Source organism: Mastacembelus armatus, chromosome 21 (assembly GCF_900324485.2).
Source record: "Mastacembelus armatus chromosome 21, fMasArm1.2, whole genome shotgun sequence".
NCBI lineage: Eukaryota > Metazoa > Chordata > Actinopteri > Synbranchiformes > Mastacembelidae > Mastacembelus > Mastacembelus armatus.
Window position 1 is genome coordinate 27,262,766 of NC_046653.1, and position 17,191 is coordinate 27,279,956.

General features: G+C 46.5%; 1 protein-coding gene across 1 annotated transcript; it reads left to right on the forward strand.

Annotated features, from left to right (window-relative positions):
• Window positions 1-7,478: 7,478 nt before the first annotated feature.
• LOC113123802 (olfactory receptor 11A1-like) lies at window positions 7,479-8,390 on the forward strand (the record flags this gene model as incomplete). Its single annotated transcript, XM_026296102.1, has 1 exon — window positions 7,479-8,390. A coding segment is annotated over exon 1 (912 nt), but the record flags the coding sequence as incomplete, so codon positions are not given.
• Window positions 8,391-17,191: the final 8,801 nt, after the last annotated feature.

A 17,191-nucleotide genomic window follows, 5' to 3' on the forward strand; every position in this document is an offset into this window, starting at 1 on the left:
TTCGTTCTATTTCATCCTTTCTGACCGCCAGAGGGCGGTGCTGTAAGCACTGAATGACTTATACCAGCGAAGTCACGAAGAATCCTGAGCATCCCTCTCACGGAGAGGGCCCCCAGGCCTCCGTCCGGAGGACCACATCCAGCGGCTGAGGAGTGACAACATTCAGCCTATAGAACCTGGAAAATGTGTTGGGTGATGTCCATGAAGCCGCAGCACATATATCGGCCAAGGGTACTCCTCTCAAGGCCGCCCATGATGTTGCGACACCTCTAGTGGAGTGGGCTGTCACGCTCTGCGGCAAGGTGCGATTGTCTGCCATGTAGGCATGCGAGATGACCTCGACAATCCAGTGGGAGAGGCGCTGCTTAGAGAGAGCGCGACCCCTCTTAGGTCCCCCATAGCACAGGAACAGCTGGTCAGCTGTTCGTATCGCCGCTGTAGCTGCCATGTATGCCCGCAGTGCGCGTACCGGGCACAGTAATCTCAGCCTGTCCCCACCTGATTCCGGTGGGGGGTCAAACCGCGCAAGCCGTATGGGTTGATTGCGGTGCGAACCAGACAGCACCTTTAGAAGGAAGGCTGTGTTTGGCCACAGCGTAACGCCAGACCCGTCTGGACTCCATCTCAGGCATGTATCACTGACAGATAGGGCATGCAGCTCGCTGACGCGTTTTGCAGAGGTAATGGCCAGCAAAAACGCAGTTTTACAAGATACCCACTTCAGTTCCGCCTGTAACAACGGCTCGAAAGGAGGCGTGCACATGGCCTCCAGTACCAGCGGCAGGTCCCATGCCGGTGCACGTGGGCGTGTCGGAGGGCACAAGCGCCGGGCGCCCTTCAGAAAAAGAGATACCAGTGCGTGACGTCCCACCGTATTGTGGCCCGCCCAAACATGGTGACATGATATTGCAGCCACATAAACTTTCAGGGTAGAGGGGGAACGGCCCCTCTCCAGGAGGGATTGAAGGAAATCCAGGATCGTGGCCACTGGGCAAGATACCGGATCCTCCGCACGCTCAACACACCACTGTGCGAACAGCTTCCACCTGTTCTCATACTGCTGGCGAGTGGACAGTGCCCTGGCGTTCAGGATGGTCTGCCAGACAGGGTCCGAGAGAACTGTCCGCTGCAGTTCGGACCCTGCAGCGGCCAAACCCACAGCTGGAGACGTCGAGGATTGGGGTGCCAGATCCTCCCTCCCAGCTGGGACAGAAGGTCTGCCCTGTGCGGAAGGCACCATGGCCTGCCGCGACAGAGCTCGCACAGCAGTGGGAACCATGGCCGTGCTGGCCAGAAGGGGGCCACCAATGACAGTCTGTGACCCTCCCGAAGAACCCTGTGGAGTGTTGGAACCACAAGGGATAGCGGCGGGAAGGCATACAAAAGGCCCCGGGGCCAGGGATGGGCTAGAGCATCCTGGCCCAGGGGGCCTGTCGGCCCCATCCAGGAAAACCAGAGGGGACAGTGCGTCGACTCCTGCGAGGCAAACAGATCCACCTCCGCCCTGCCGTAGAGGTCCCAGATGTTGTGTACCACCTCCGGGTGGAGACGCCACTCCCCTGGAGGGAGCACCTGCCGAGAGAGGTAGTCTGCGAGCTGGTTCCTCTCTCCTGGTAGGTATATTGCCCGCAGGCTGGCCAGGCGTGGTGCGGCCCACACCAAAAGGTCCCAGGACGCCTTCAGAAGCTGCGCCGACCTGGTCCCCCCTTGATGATTGACGTGATAGACGGTCGAGGTATTGTCCGACCGAATAAGCACGTGTGTTCCCCGTAGGCATGGCAAAAAGTACTCGAGGGCTCGATGCACCGCTCGCAGTTCCAACACATTGATGTGGTCGGTGCGTTCCCTGACAGGCCACTGCCCCTGTGCCGTCCTGTGTTGCCACACCGCTCCCCATCCTGTGGGGCAAGCGTCCGTAGAGACAACTTCTCTCCGCGACACTACAATGCCCATGGGGACCCCCCTGGACATGTAGGCCCTGCTCCGCCAAGGAGCCAGGGCACGAAGGCACCGCCCTGATACCCGGAGCCTCTGCTGCCTGTGGCGCTCTGCATCCAGGTGGAAGCCGTTCAGCCATCTCTGAAGGGGGCGTATGTACAGCAGGCCCAGAGGAACAATCTGCGAGACAGAGGTTAGCTTGCCCAGAAGACGGAGAAACACGATGTAGGGCAGCGACCTGCCCGGCCTGAAGTGGCGGAGCAGGCGAAGAATGTCACCCACCCGAGTCGGGGTTGGGCGAGCCATCATGGAGACTGTGTCCAAGGACATCCCGATGAAGGTCACCGACTGAGAGGGGATCAGACAGCTCTTGTCCGGATTGACCCGGAAGCCTAACCTGGCCACGTGGGACAACAGATGAGCCGTGTCCCGAGTGGCCTGAGCCTGGGATTTGGCGCAGACCAGCCAATCGTCCAGGTATGGTAACAGCCTGATCCCCCAGGCTTGCAAGGGAGCAAGAGCCGCTTTCACACACTGAGTGAACACCCGCGGTGAAAGCGACAGCCCGAATGGGAGCACTCGGAATTGCCAGTGGCGTCCCCGGTATGCGAAGCGGAGAAACCTCCTGTGCAGTGGTGAGATAGGGACGTGGAAGTAAGCGTCCCTGAGGTCTATAGAGGTGAACCAGTCCCCGCTGGCGACGGTCTGCAATACCTCTGTCACTGTCAGCATATGAAACGGCAAAACTTTCAGATACCTGTTGAGCCGTCTTAAGTCTAGAATCGGGCGGAACCCGCCCGTCCTTTTCGGAATGAAAAAATATGGGGAATAGAACCCTCTGGGCTGTGACAGAGGGTCTACTGCCTCGATCGCCCCTTTGGCGAGGAGGGCAGAGAGCTCCTGGTCCAATGCCAGGGCTTTTGCCGGGTCTCCAATGATGGTCATTTTGACCCGGTTCGAAACGGGGGGCCGGCGTCGGAACTGCAACTTGTACCCATGAGTCAAGGTGGCAACCACCCATGGGTCCGACGTGAGGGCAGCCCAACAGTTGAGGTGCTGTTGGGTGAAGCTCCCGACCGCCGGCCCGGACGTTTCATCCCCTGCGACGGGGAGGACGCTGGGCCCAAGGCTGTTCTGGCCCAGTACGGGCTTGCTCCCGAAAGCCCCTGCCCACCCTCAGCGCCCGCTGGTGCTGGTAAGGACCAGTAGCATGGTGGGTCCTACGCGGCAGCCGGGTCCTCGGAGCTGCTGCCCGAATTCTGAATGTAGGTGGGGGCGCCATGGGTCTACTGAGGCTCGACAACTGCTGTCTGGTCTCCTGAGCCTGAATGGTGCGCTCCAGCGCTGCCGATGCAGCTGACCCAAACAAGTGTCCCGGTTCCACAGGGACACTACGGAGGACATTGCGACACTGGCACAGTCAGAGCTGACTGTGCCAGCCATATCTGACGCCGAGTCTGGACAAGAAACGACATCATCCTACCCAGCTCACGGGTTAAGAGGGCAAAAGTCTGTAATGCCGCATCGCTGAATGCCGTAGCGGAAGCCGCATCTGTGGTGTCCGACAAGGAGGCCGATAAGGCAAACATCAGGTGCGCTAGTGAGTTTCCCAGACGGCCAGCACGCGCACCAGCATCATAGGCCCTTGTCACCAGGTCGTCCGTGACCCGGCATTGGGGCCGCGGGCACCGGACAGTGGGGCGCAGGGCCTCCTCAGGTGTCACAATGAGGGAGGCCACCGCTGGCTCTACCGCTGGCATGTGTGCCAAGCCAGCCTCTGCTGCATTGTGCATGAATGCTAGGACTCGACCATCTGCTGAAAGCCGAGACCTGGCTCTTGGGTCCCGCCAGCAGGTATGTAGCTCCTCCAGATATTCTCTGAAAGGGGGAACAACAAAGGCCGTAGGAGGCCGCCCACGCCTGAAGAAGGCACTCTGCGGGTTCGGGTCCACCTGCTGTGGGATCTCTATATTCAAGCACCCCAGCGCCATGCGCATGAGGTCTTGCATTGAAGTGTCCCCTGTGGTACTCGCCGAGCTGTGACCAGAGGATACCGAACTCGGGCCTGAAGTCTGAGAGGGCCCTTCCTCAGCATCATCCGTAAACTGGGAAGCTGAGGCAGCCAATGAGAGGACATCTTCCTCCGGGGCCCAACTGGGCCCAGGCGGAGAGGGTGGCACTACCACCGCTGCTGGTGGGTCTGCGTGTTGAGTCAAGAACGCAGATCTCATCTCCGCTAATTCTGCTGACAGCCTGTCAACTCTCGAGGAAAGCCCACGTCCGATCCTTGCCCTCTTCCTAGGGGGGGCCGTTGTCACCGCGGGCTCCGCCAGGCGCCTTGACCGCCGAGGGGGCCCTAGCGCCACTCGTCCTGAGGGGGGGAGGTCACCCTCATCCCCCGGTGTCAGCAGTGCCAACCTGGCTACCCTCTGTGCCCGAGGCAAGTAGCTGCAGTTCATGCACGGGTTGTCAGACAACCCTTCCCTCAAGTGATCCGGGCCGAGGCAGGCCGGGCAGAGGTCGTGCCCATCGTCCGGCTGAAGCCTGGCACCACAGTTCACACAGCAGTGAGCCCCCTCCATGCTGAGAGGCTTTGCCCCAGTACCAAAGGGCTGATACGCCCCTGATGCTGCAACCGCCGCCCAGGGGAGTAATCCAAGTGCCAGAAACTGGGAGCGCGAACGCTGCCGTCACCAGTAGCAGCTGAGAGTGTTGACTGTATGTCTCCCCTTTTTTTTTTTTTTTTTTTTTATTTCAAAGAAAAAACCCGACACAGCGTCCCACCCGCAAGGTAGAGACGATGCAGCGAACGCTGCCGTCACCAATGGCGGCTGAGGTGAGTGCACTGCCCTCCTTTTCTTGTTGTTTTCACAAAGAAAACAGGTACAACAACTCACCCGCAGGGGAGAAATGATGCAGCAAAAGCCGATGTGGGAGCGGGGAGCACGAACGCTGCCGCCGCCAATAAAGGCTGAAGGCGGGTGTACTTCCGTCCTGTTCTTGTTGTTTTCACAAAGAAAACAGGTACAACAACTCACCCGCAGGGGAGAAATGATGTAGCAAAGCCAATGTGGGAGCAGGGAGCGCGAACGCTGCCGTCACCAATAGAGGCTGAAAGCGGGTGCACTGCCGTCCTTTTCTTGTTGTTTTCACAGAAAGAGCAGGTACCACAACTCACCTGCAGGAGAGAAATGATGTGGCAAAGCCGATGTGGGAGCGGGGAGCGCGAACGCTGCCGTCACCAGTAGAGGCCCGTTTCTTTTGTTTTGTTTTTTGTTTTTGTTATATTATAATATAATTAGGAAACTAGCTACATCGTCCCGACCAGTGGAGAAACGATGCAGCCAAAGGAAAAAATGGGAGAGGGGAGCGCGAACGCTGCCGTCACCAGTAGAGGTCGGAGATACTGTCTGTCCGTCCCTCCTCTTGTCTCGTTTTTCTCTGTCTTGTTATATTATTATATGATTAGGAAGCAGCTACATCATCCCGACCGCAATGGAGAGACGATGCAGCAAAAGGAAAGAATGGGAGAGGGGAGCGCGAACGCTGCCGTCACCAGCAGAGGCTACAGGCGTAGCGTCGTTAAAGAAAAACAACTGCGGCGGTTTAGCCGCAGCGGAAAACACAAGTAAATGTCCTTGATATTGGCCAATGAAACACCGCTATGGCGGCAGAGCAATCAAACTATGCAGCCGACAGTCAGTGGGAGAGGGGAGGGGAGACGCTACCGTCACCACCAGCACTGCAATAGCACTAACGAAAAACAACCACGGCGTTGTCACCGAGGCGGACACACAATGCGTCCGATGCCGAGAGAAAAAGAAACAATGGGAGAGGGGAGCGCGAACGCCACCGTCACCAACAAATTCGGCACTCCAAAAGAAAGCAACTTTTGCTGCTGCGGTGCACCCACAGCAAAAGAGCGTACAATTATTACCTCCCGGGTAATGCAACAACGGGAAGATCCCGAATCCACAGTCGCAGCCCCTGGAGGGCGATTCCGCTTCTCCGACCACTCGAGTCACGGGGCTCCCAGCAACTGGTAAGGAATGTGCCGCTTGCAAAGCAATTGGCCACCATGCGAACCGCGCGCGAGAAGAAAAGAGGAAAAGAGCCTTGGATGACGCCGGAATATATCACCTCCGGGGGTCATCCAGGGTCACACGTGACTTTGTTGGTATAAATACTCGAACTGCGCATGCGCGAAGGGAACATTCAGTGCTTACAGCACCGCCCTCTGGCGGTCAGAAAGGATGAAATAGAACACTTTTTCTTTAGAAAAGGCATATGCAAGAAGGTGTGTCTAAGCATGAATAGTCATGTGATTTACCTGAGATGACAAAGACCCGCATAATGAGCCTTTCAGTCAGGAATGTGGCAATGTAAATGCAATGCATAAGCAAACTTTCATCATCTGAGTCACGTTTTTCTGCTGACAAAGTAAACTCTTCGTTAGTGTCTGGAACATCCAAAATGCTTTTTCACTCGCGTAACGTGCCATCATCCAAACACAGAAAAATTGGGAAATTCTATGATGAAGCTTGACGTTTTATGTCATTTCTCGGGGGCTTGTACATAATTACCTGGCTCACCTCAGATTATTTCCATATGAACAGTGCGCTCAATGCGAGGTGGGATCACATTAGCTATACTGAGGTGAGACAGGAAAAACCGTACCGCTCCTTACGTTCATATGGATTAATTAAAAAGTGATGATTTGTTTTTGAATTGAATTGTTTCATTGTAGTTCATTCAGTGTATACAAATAAAACTAGACCCTTTACAGATATTAATGATATATTGCTCTTATCAGTACGATCAGAACTGACGGAGTGATTTAAGTTTGTTTCAGCGTTATCAGGAGAAGATGCCACAAAATGCGCCAACGCGTTTGACAACCCCTGAGGGTATACCCAACATGCTGGCAGGTGCCAGATTAACAAGATAATCACTTTATCTGTCAGTGGCCATAATGTTATGGCTGATTGATGTAAGGGGTGTATAAACAGAGAGGACATATTTTTATATATATATTGTTTGTTATATATTGTTTGAAATTGTATGACACCCATCATTGTAAGATTTTTCTTAGAATTTTGTCACTAGGAGCTATACTCTTTGTACTAGGGATGTTTATAAATACAGCTGCAGATCGGGGAACACGTATGCAAATGGACCAGATCTGATCTGAGAACATCTGATTTGTTTTGGAACTTTTGGAAGACACTGAATTTGGGCCTTTTCAGCAGGCAATGGAAACACAGTATAACATTTAGAACATCAGGTCTCTAGAGTTTGGAGTTGTAAGTTGGTGCAGAGTCTAATGAGATCCATGGGGGTGAGTCCATTTGATAAAAACATTGCACAGACTCAAACCGACCACTGTCCAATCTCTGAGCTTCTGTGCTTGTTAGACCACACAGGTGCATTTCAAGGTCAGTAACAACTACTGAATAAGACGATCTGATGCAGGTTGTATGACACTTGTGAGAAGTTCTGTACATGTTTCACTGACTAACTCTTTGTTTCAGACATCTTTAATGGATATTAACTTAAATGTGACATATTTAACTCTTGATGGTTATGTGGAAGTTCACAAATACAGATTTGTTTATTTTGTGATCATGTTTACAGCATTTATTCTAATAATCTGCAGTAATTCTACTATTGTGTGTCTGATAGTGATTCACAAAAACCTCCATGAACCTATGTACATTTTCATTGCAGCTTTGTTACTGAACTCTGTTCTTCTCAGCACTTCTCTTTACCCAAAGATTCTGTTTGATATTTTATCTGAAAAACAGATCATATCATATTCAGCCTGTCTCTTTCAGTGGTTTATTTATTATTCTCTAGGCTGTTCAGAGTTTTTACTGTTGGCAGCCATGGCCTATGACAGGTATGTGTCTATATGTAAACCTCTGCAGTATCCAACTATCATGAGGAAAACAAACATCTGTATTTTACTGGTTGTAGCTTGGATTCTTCCTATTTGTCAGACAGCAGTGCCAGTTGGTTTGAGTTCTAATACTAAACTGTGTAACTTTAATTTCAAAGGAATAATTTGCAGCAGTGCAGTTTTAAAGCTGCACTGTGTGAGTTCAAGATTACTGTATGTTTATGGCTTAGTTGCGTTGGTAAATCTCATAATTCTCCCTGTGCTTTTCATCTTTTTTACCTACATAAGGATATTTATAATCACCTATCGAAGTGGTAGAGAAGTCAGGAGAAAAGCCGCACAGACCTGTTTACCTCACCTGATTGTTCTAATCAATTATTCATGTTTGATTGGATTTGATATACTTATAGCTCGAGTGGAAACTGATTTTCCAACAACTGTGCGTTTAATTATGTCATTACAAGTGATTTTGTATCATCCTCTTTTCAATCCAATCATATATGGACTAAAAATGAGAGAAATTTATAAACACCTCAGGAAATTGTTCTGTCCAGGTAAAACAGTCTAATGTACTAACACTGATAACTGTTGTACAGTCATTGTTTAGTGTCAAAATAAAACAGAGATGTGGTATTAGCCTTTAAAGGAATTGAATAAAAAGATTTGTTTCTAAAACACTAGAGCAGAGAAACATTCACTCCAACAATGTAAAGGCAAACTTTTATTCTAGTCTAATGTTCAAACAATTTTTTCCAGTTTGGTGAAAATTACTTACAGCAAAATAGAAGCGTATTACCAGCTGTGATGTGATCATTTACTCACTATGCTTTGTTTAGATAGTTTTTCAGTTCATAGTGAATATATTTGTTAGACTTATACTGACTTTGAGTCTTTTGATATGGTATATGCAACATTTGTATATTCACCATGTATGCAAGCTATTTCTCACACCTTCTATGGAAAAAGAAATGAGTCAGAGTGTAGGAATGTCACAGTGACTGCTATGGAATAATAAAACTCTGCAAAGCATGAAATTCATTCCAGATGTTCTGTCCTGTCTTCCCATTAGTGAAGTGGAAAGGTATCACAATCTGTGAGGGTCCAGGTGTTGAGATAAGAGAGGACTCTTGGTTTGTTGCACTTCCTAAGGAGACGTGCAATTGAAAAGGACATGGTGTTGTTTAGTGTTAGTGTCCATCCAATGCATGGCCAGCTGTATTTACACGACTTGAATTGGCCTATTTCCTGGTTACAAGAAATTATTTAAACCCTCAAGCTGCCGTACTGGTGTTATTCCTCTTAAATGCTAATTTTTTAATTCTAATGACTGTAGCTGATCCGTGGGATTGTTCCTGCAGATATCCAAATATCCAGATATCACAAATATCTGTAATTCTTTATGGATTTTTTTCATGGCAATATATAATTTTTCACACATTTTAACGCTAAATTATTAAACACAATATAATTTACTAATTTAGGTCACTAATGTATTTACTAATAATGTATTAAGTTGAGTATTAAATGAAATTAAAGTGTTTTGGGAACATATTTAGGGTTTCTCATATTTAGAGGCCTTTTTTTTTAACCACAAAATTTGTGGTTTTTCCCATTTCACAGGTGCTAAAGAAACATAACCCCAATGAATTTCGGGGGTTTACTGTATTACAAAATATTGTGGAAAAAATGTGTAATATATTAAATATAAATCCGTGTTTGTGATTTAGAAAAAAAAAAAAAAAACCCTGCAGCAGCTGAACTTGGGGCGAACTAAACACAGCCCAGTCAGTGACAGTACAGCCAATAAACACTTTCAGATATGTACATAGCAATAGAAATTCAGCCAATCAGTGTTGGCTAATTTGACGCCTAGAGGGCAATGATTTTACTGCCCAGAGCAGAGTTGATTGGTATTTTGTCAATTGTTATTGACAGTGATGGACGCCGGTACCCGAGAGTCGCAACTTCAGCTTTCACCCAGTTCAGTAAAATGTCTTCTTCAAAATCCATTTGAAAGAAGAACTTTGGTGGAGAAATTACAGGCTAAAGAACTTGGTCCAGGTCAACGTGACATCATAATCAAACAAACTAGCAATAAACGTAAAACGCATGTGATTGGTACAGCAGGAAGGCTTGGCTAGCTAACTCTGCGTTTTGTTTCCCTTGCTTACTTTCTAAAACGGGAGGGACAGACAGACTGTGACAGGAATTAGGGACGTTAAACATTTATCTGAAAAAATTAATAAACATGAATGTAGAGCACATAGCTATCCGTGCTTGCAAGTTAACATCACCACTAACTCGATGAAGGCCGCAGAATTGCAGTGGAAAAACACAACTTATAGCAATATTATCTTAACAGATTAAATTGATCTGTATCCTTGAGTATGTATCTTATATATATATATATATATATCTTATATATATATATATATATATATATGTATCTTATATATATATACACATTTCAAATGAGCGATAGAAACACAGGAGTCATACCGGCTCGGATGTCGCCCGAGTCAACAAGGTCCGCATCAGGTGCTAGTGAACCAGGGTAACCTGATGAAAAATGGGCTACTGGAACAAGACACTCGTGGATGAGGGCTGAGAATAGAAAACTGTTGGAATGCTACTACATGAGTAACCCCAGCGATGAAGAGGATGTGGGACCTATGGAAACTTCGAAACTCACCATCTAGACTAGTGCTGAAACAACTAGTAGCTCAGTGTTCCAACGTCTGCAAACAGCAACTGCTATCACAACTAGAGATCGAAGAGATACAACACAAATGCTACAGCAAGGGGGACCCAGGCCGCAAGGTCAAGGGGGAAACAATACCCCCCCCCCCCCGAGATTGGGTAACAAGCCCCATAAACAAGCGCCCACACGCTCAACACAAGACGAGCTGACTTGAGATTGAAAATTGAGAGTAAGATGGACACCTGGAACCTCCGTAGATGGTTACCAAGACCCTCTGAAAGTCTACTGGAAAATATCAATGCGGCATTACAAATAAATCCGTACTGTTACCATCACTGAGACCAACAAGTTGATATACACCACGGCAACAGTGATCCTTTGTGTAATGGCCAAACATTTTAATGTTGACATTAAATAACTGCTGAACATTTCGAAGACCATGAGTTACATTACTGCCCTGCAGTTCTTCTTTAATTGTATTGGGATGGACTAAGTAAATTTGGCACAGCCGCACAAAAAACGCTTTTCACCAGCCACCACTGGTTTAGAGCAGTCAGCAGCATGGACTTTGAAATCACCTGTAAACTAGTGGCCCTGGATGGTTAGATATGTTGGTGAAATATTCAGGGTGACGAAAGAGGATAACTTGTATCTTACGAGGATCTACCACAGAGGCCATATCCTTAAAGCTTCTAAGATTCCTCTCAGAGAGCTCCTAACTTTGCTTAAAAACTTTTGTAACCACTTCATCTCAGTGAAGGTGGGGCAGACCCCATTCCTATGTATGACGTTTTTTTAATATTGCAGTATAGAAACTCACAGAAAGGAAACCAGAATTCTTTCTGATCACTTTATTGAGGACCCATCCCATCAGGCAGACAGTACAGAACAATGTTGCATGTGCAATGCACTGCTTTTCTTCACTGCCTTTTATAATTATACAACCCATACACAATGTATTACCACCCCCTACTGGACAAATCTCAATGTATCCTCTTCACATACCACCTAAATTACTCTTGGTATTCATTTTGGTCCATACACAAAATCTCTGGTATACACAAGATCTCCAACTTGAAAATATCGGGGTTTCACATGTTGATCATGATACATTTTCTGAACTTGATTCATTGCCATTTTTCTAGTGAAATCAGGATGTATTTTATCCAAAGTGCAGTGCAATTTCCTTCCCATCAGCATTTCTGCAGGAGACAATCCAGTTGTAGACTGGCATCCATAGCATCCAATAATTGAAGAGGGCTCTATTTAATTTAGTCTCAAGAGTGTCCCCACACCTGTTTTTCATGAGAATAAAACTTTGGACTGCTCACTCTGGATGAAGGGTGATAAGGTGCAGAAGTAATTCTATTCCTAGACATGAATTCTTTACTGGCGCCACTCACGAAACATTGGGTATTATCAAATACCATCATTTCAGGAATGCCAAGGAATTTCAGTTCAATTCAGCCAAAACCAAACAAAGTTTTACCCTGTTCCAGGGATATATTCTAGGACCATAATAAGATTCATCAGACTCAACTTGTGAATGAGTGATATCAGGAGCATTAGGAAACATTGGCCACAACAAAGTCCTGACCTTAACCACACTGAAAGTCTTCTGGAAATAAACATCATGATGTTATCAGGTTGGCAAAAACATGCCACAGTGAATGAGCACCATAATCAACATCAGTCACTGTAGGATGAGCCTCTGTTGCAACACCTGGCGAGTGACATGCCCCCTCAGGTTTTTGGTCTCTAGAAACATTTTCACAACTAACAAGCAGCTCTGTCTCCAGAGTTTGATGAGGTTGTTGACATGGTAGCAGGTCTTGATGAGATGTCTACTGAACTCCATGGAGGATGAAGCAACCTGATAAAACACTGTACAGTCATGATCAGTTCACTTTCTAGAGTCACAGTGTGTTTTAAGGCCACGTAACTGTCAAGTGTAAAGTCTTTCCAGTCAATTCAGTCTTCAGAGTGAGTTTTCTTTTATCTAATATTACTCACATTAGTCTGTTTTATTATCTGCCTGTTTTGTTCACCCAGATGTTTAATACATTTAATGGATGATGAATGTGACATATTTAACTTTTGATGGTTATGTAGAAATGGACAAATACAGATTTGTTTATTTTGTGATCATGTTTACAGCATATATTCTAATAATCTGCAGTAATTCTACTATTGTGTGTCTGATAGTGATTCACAAAAACCTCCATGAGCCTATGTACATTTTCATTGCAGCTTTGTTAATGAACTCTGTTCTTCTCAGCACAGTTATCTATCCAAAGTTATTGATTGACTTTTTATCTGAACAGCAGATCATATCTTTTCAAGCCTGTGTGTTTCAGTTTCATATGTATTACTCTGTTGGAGGTTCAGAGTTTTTACTGTTGGCAGCCATGTCCTATGACAGGTATGTGTCTATATGTAAACCTCTGCAGTATCCAACTATCATGACAAAAACTGCTGTCATTAGGTTTTTAGTTTTAGCTTGGACTGTGCCCGCTTGTCAGATTGCAGTGCCAACTGGAATGATGGCCAGTGAAAAATTCTGTAGCTATGTGTTACAAGGAATCTTTTGCAACAATATAATGTACAGACTTCAGTGTGTAATTTCAGTAACTCGTATTATACGTGACTCCATCATACTATTCAATGTTGCAATTCTTCCAATGTTTTTCATCCTTTTTACCTACATAAGGATATTTATAATCACCTATCGAAGTGGTAGAGAAGTCAGGAGAAAAGCTGCACAGACCTGTTTACCTCACTTGATTGTTCTGATCAATTTTTCCTGTTTGTGTTCATATGATGTTATTATAGTTGGAGTAGAATCACATATTCCAAAGATTGCAAATATAATAATGACTTTGCAAGTGATTTTGTATAGCCCTCTCTTTAATCCAGTCATATATGGACTAAAAATGAAAGAAATTTCTAAACACCTGAAGAAATTGTTCTACTGTTCCCTATTATAATTCTGTAATATATATAATAATGAATGAACACTGATATCTAACCAGTTTCTTCTGTAATATACAGATTTCACTTATCGCTGAATGTTAAATGTAACAACATTAAAGAGCATCAACAACATAATGATGCTAAAACCTGTCATTCAAGTATCCAATAATATATTTTTATTCTAAACTCTCTATCTCTCACACACAAACATAGAAACACAGCCACCACTGAGGTGATGTCCTCAGGGTTTCTATAACTGACTAATAATTATCCTCCTTTGTCATGGGTTAGCCACAGGTTGTTTTTCTGCATCTTCCAATGTTGTGTGTTTTGGAGTCCAGTCAGAACCTGCCCACAGTGGATCTGTGTTTACAGCCATATGTTACTGGAAAGGTGGAAAAAATCTGAAGATGCAGCATGGTAGAAACTGTCTTTGGAGGTTTTCAAAATGTTGGCACTGGAAAAGCTGTAAAGCCCACATGTGTGCAGTACAGACAGTGCAGGGTTGATGCTGAGCAAGGTGCAAAAGAAATTAGTGTGGAATATTTAGAATATGTGTGATTTTTATTATCCTGCTCGCACCAATGAAGTCAATCAGTAAAAAATAAGACAAAAATCACTTAGACCAGCACAATATCTTTGAGATATATAAATCTGGGTTTAGAGCATTCAACAGCATGGACTTTGCTTTTCTTAGATTGTTATTTTGATCAAATGTTTTAATTTAATGAAACAAAGTGCAAAAACACAGAGACAGATGGTTAAGATACTCAACAGGTTTATTACAGGCAGCTCAGTGGAGGTCAGTGTGAGCACAGAAAAGGTTGGCAACGTAGAACAACTAATAATCACTCTTCTAAATATAAAAACAAGTGAAGTCAAGTTAGACAGAGGGAAGGAAACAGAGGGAATGATAATAAAATAAGTGGTGAAAAATCATGACCCTTTGATACAGTTGATCACAAATTGCACCTAAACAACTGTATAAAACCATTGGTGGGCTGCTTGAAAGATATTTTCTACATTTAAAGGAAAACTGAGCTTATAATCCTTGATCCCAGTGGTCCACACAGATCCCAGTGGTCCACACAGAACTGTCTCCTTGGTTGGACCAGCTCAGGAGAGATGGGGAGCTTACACCTGTTAGCCGCCGTTGTGATGATGCCCAGGAGCTCTTGTAACAGCTGAGCCATGGCCGGCAGAGGTGTAGAAGAGGCCGGCGTAGGGCGCTCAGCTAGCATGCTAGCGGCAGACATTTGCACTGGCTCCTCAGAGTGGAAGGGGTGGGGCGGGGAGCCGTCCAGCGGGAGTCATGGCAGCAGACGGAGGAACTAGCGAATCATTTGAGCTCATCTGGTGGTGCCGCTCGGCCTATTGCATACAAGACTGTTTCAGCACTGGTTTATCTGACTGAGGCTTGTGGGGGTTTTGCACCAGATCAAAGGGTCACTTGGATATTGACTTAAACCATTTGTTGTATGTAGTTTTGTCTGTTTTATTGGGTTAGTGTTTTAGGGTAGAGGGTTGTAAATAACTGCCAACAATTTGTTTTCTTTGATGGTAATAAGGCTGAAGATAGGTACCTGAACAAACATGTGGGGTCTATTCAAGATTAGTCCACCCCTTTCTTGTCAAACATATATAAACCTGAGTACTGTAACACAAAGTCAGACAATGCTTAGAGAAGTCTTCTCTCCATGCACATGAAATTAAACATGAGATGATTCATCACACTTGTGTTTTTTCCTGAGAATTAGCAACACTCAGCTTACAGAAATTTCTACGACAGGCTCAACCCAGTACATCACTAGCGGCACATACTATCCTTTTCCCCATCAGTGGGCCCGGATCTGCTTTACTGGGAAAACCCCTGTGCATTCCATCGAATCACGTGTTCACGGATGCTTCCCTGTCTGGTCAGGGAGGGACGTGCCTCTACCGGACAGTAAACAGGGAGTGGACAATCAGGGAGGCGGTGCATATAAACGAAATAGAGCTGCTCACAGTATGGAAAGTTCTCCACCACTTCTCTCCACTGTTGAGGTGTCGCAATGTTCTGGTCTGAACAGACAACACGACAGCTGCGGTATATATCAACCGGCAAGGGGGGTTATGCTCGTCGCGTCTCCTCTCCCTCACTCGTCTCCTGTTGCTTTGGACTCACATGCATCTTCTTTCCGTGAAAGCAGTGCACATTGCAGGAGACTGCATCTTGGCTGCAGACATCGTGTCACATGGTGGTCCTCACCCAGGGCATTGGCGTCTCCATCTGAGTTTGGTGGCTCAGATATGGAGCCATTCAGACACGTGGTAGTGGATCTTTTCGCAGCTCGCGACAACGTGCACTGCGACCTGGGGGTTATTCTATGTGCGAAGGACAACCCTCTGCTTGGAGGTAGACGCCTTCGCTCATGGGTCATGGCCCTGTTCAAAGTCAAAGTCAAAGTCAAAGAAGCTTTAGGGCACACGCCCTACAAAGTGAAGCGAAACAACGTTCCTCCTAGACCAGAGGTGCTACACAAAACGCAGACAAGTGCAGTGACGCAGACAGACATAGAGCTATGACAGAAACTAAAATTAAACTAAGAAAAAAATTAAACTATACTTAAGGTGCATTTTAAGAACTTAAACAACAGAAGTGCACAGGAAGACAGGGCAGGACAAGACAGTGCAGACAACATATAGGCCGACTTTGTGCAAAGAAAAGCAGTGAATGTGCCACAGTCATGGTAAGTGGTAGACAATGTGCAAAGAACAATATGTGCGTCATTGCAGATATTAAATTGACAAGTGTAAACAGGGTTAATATAAATATAAATGTAAAATGGCATGTGCGTGTGTGTGTGTCCAGTTCAGCTCAGTTCTCTGTTGAGATGCCTGATTGCCTGAGGGAAGAAACTGTTTAACAGTCTGGTTGTGCGGGTGTGATTGCTTCGGTACCTCTTTCCGGATGGCAGAAGGGTGAAGAGTGTGTGTGAGGGGTGCGTGGAATCACCCACAATGCTGTTAGCTTTGCGGATGCAGCGTGTGGAGTAAATGTCTGTGATAGAGGGAAGAGAGACTCTGATGATCTTCTCTGCTGTCCTCACTATACGCTGAAGGGTCTTGCGGTCTGGGATGGTGCAATTCCCAAACCAGGAAGTGATGCAGCTGCTCAGGATGCTCTCGATGGTCCCTCTGTAGAAGGTGGACAGGATGGACGGTGGAAGATGAGCCTTCCTCGGCCTTCGCAGGAAGTAGAGACGCTGCTGGGCTTTCCTGGTGATGGAGCTGGTGTTGAGTGACCAGGTGAGATCCTCCGCCAGGTGAACACCAAGGAATTTAGTGCTCTTGACGATCTCCACGATGGACCCGTCGCTGTTCAGTGGAGAATGGTCACTCCTTGTTCTTCTGAAATCAACAACCATCTCTTTGGTCTTGTCGACGTTCAGAGACAGGTTATTAACTTTGCACCAGGCTGCTAGTTGTTGCACCTCGTCTCTATATGCTGACTCATTGTTCTTGCTGATGAGACCCACCACGGTTGTGTCATCGGTGAACTTGATGATATGATTAGAGCTGTGCTTTGTTACACAGTCATGAGTCAGCAGATTGAACAGCAGTGGACTGAGCACACAGCCCCGGGGAGCTCCAGTGTTTAATGTGGTGGTGCTGAAGATGCTGTATCCGATCCGGACTGA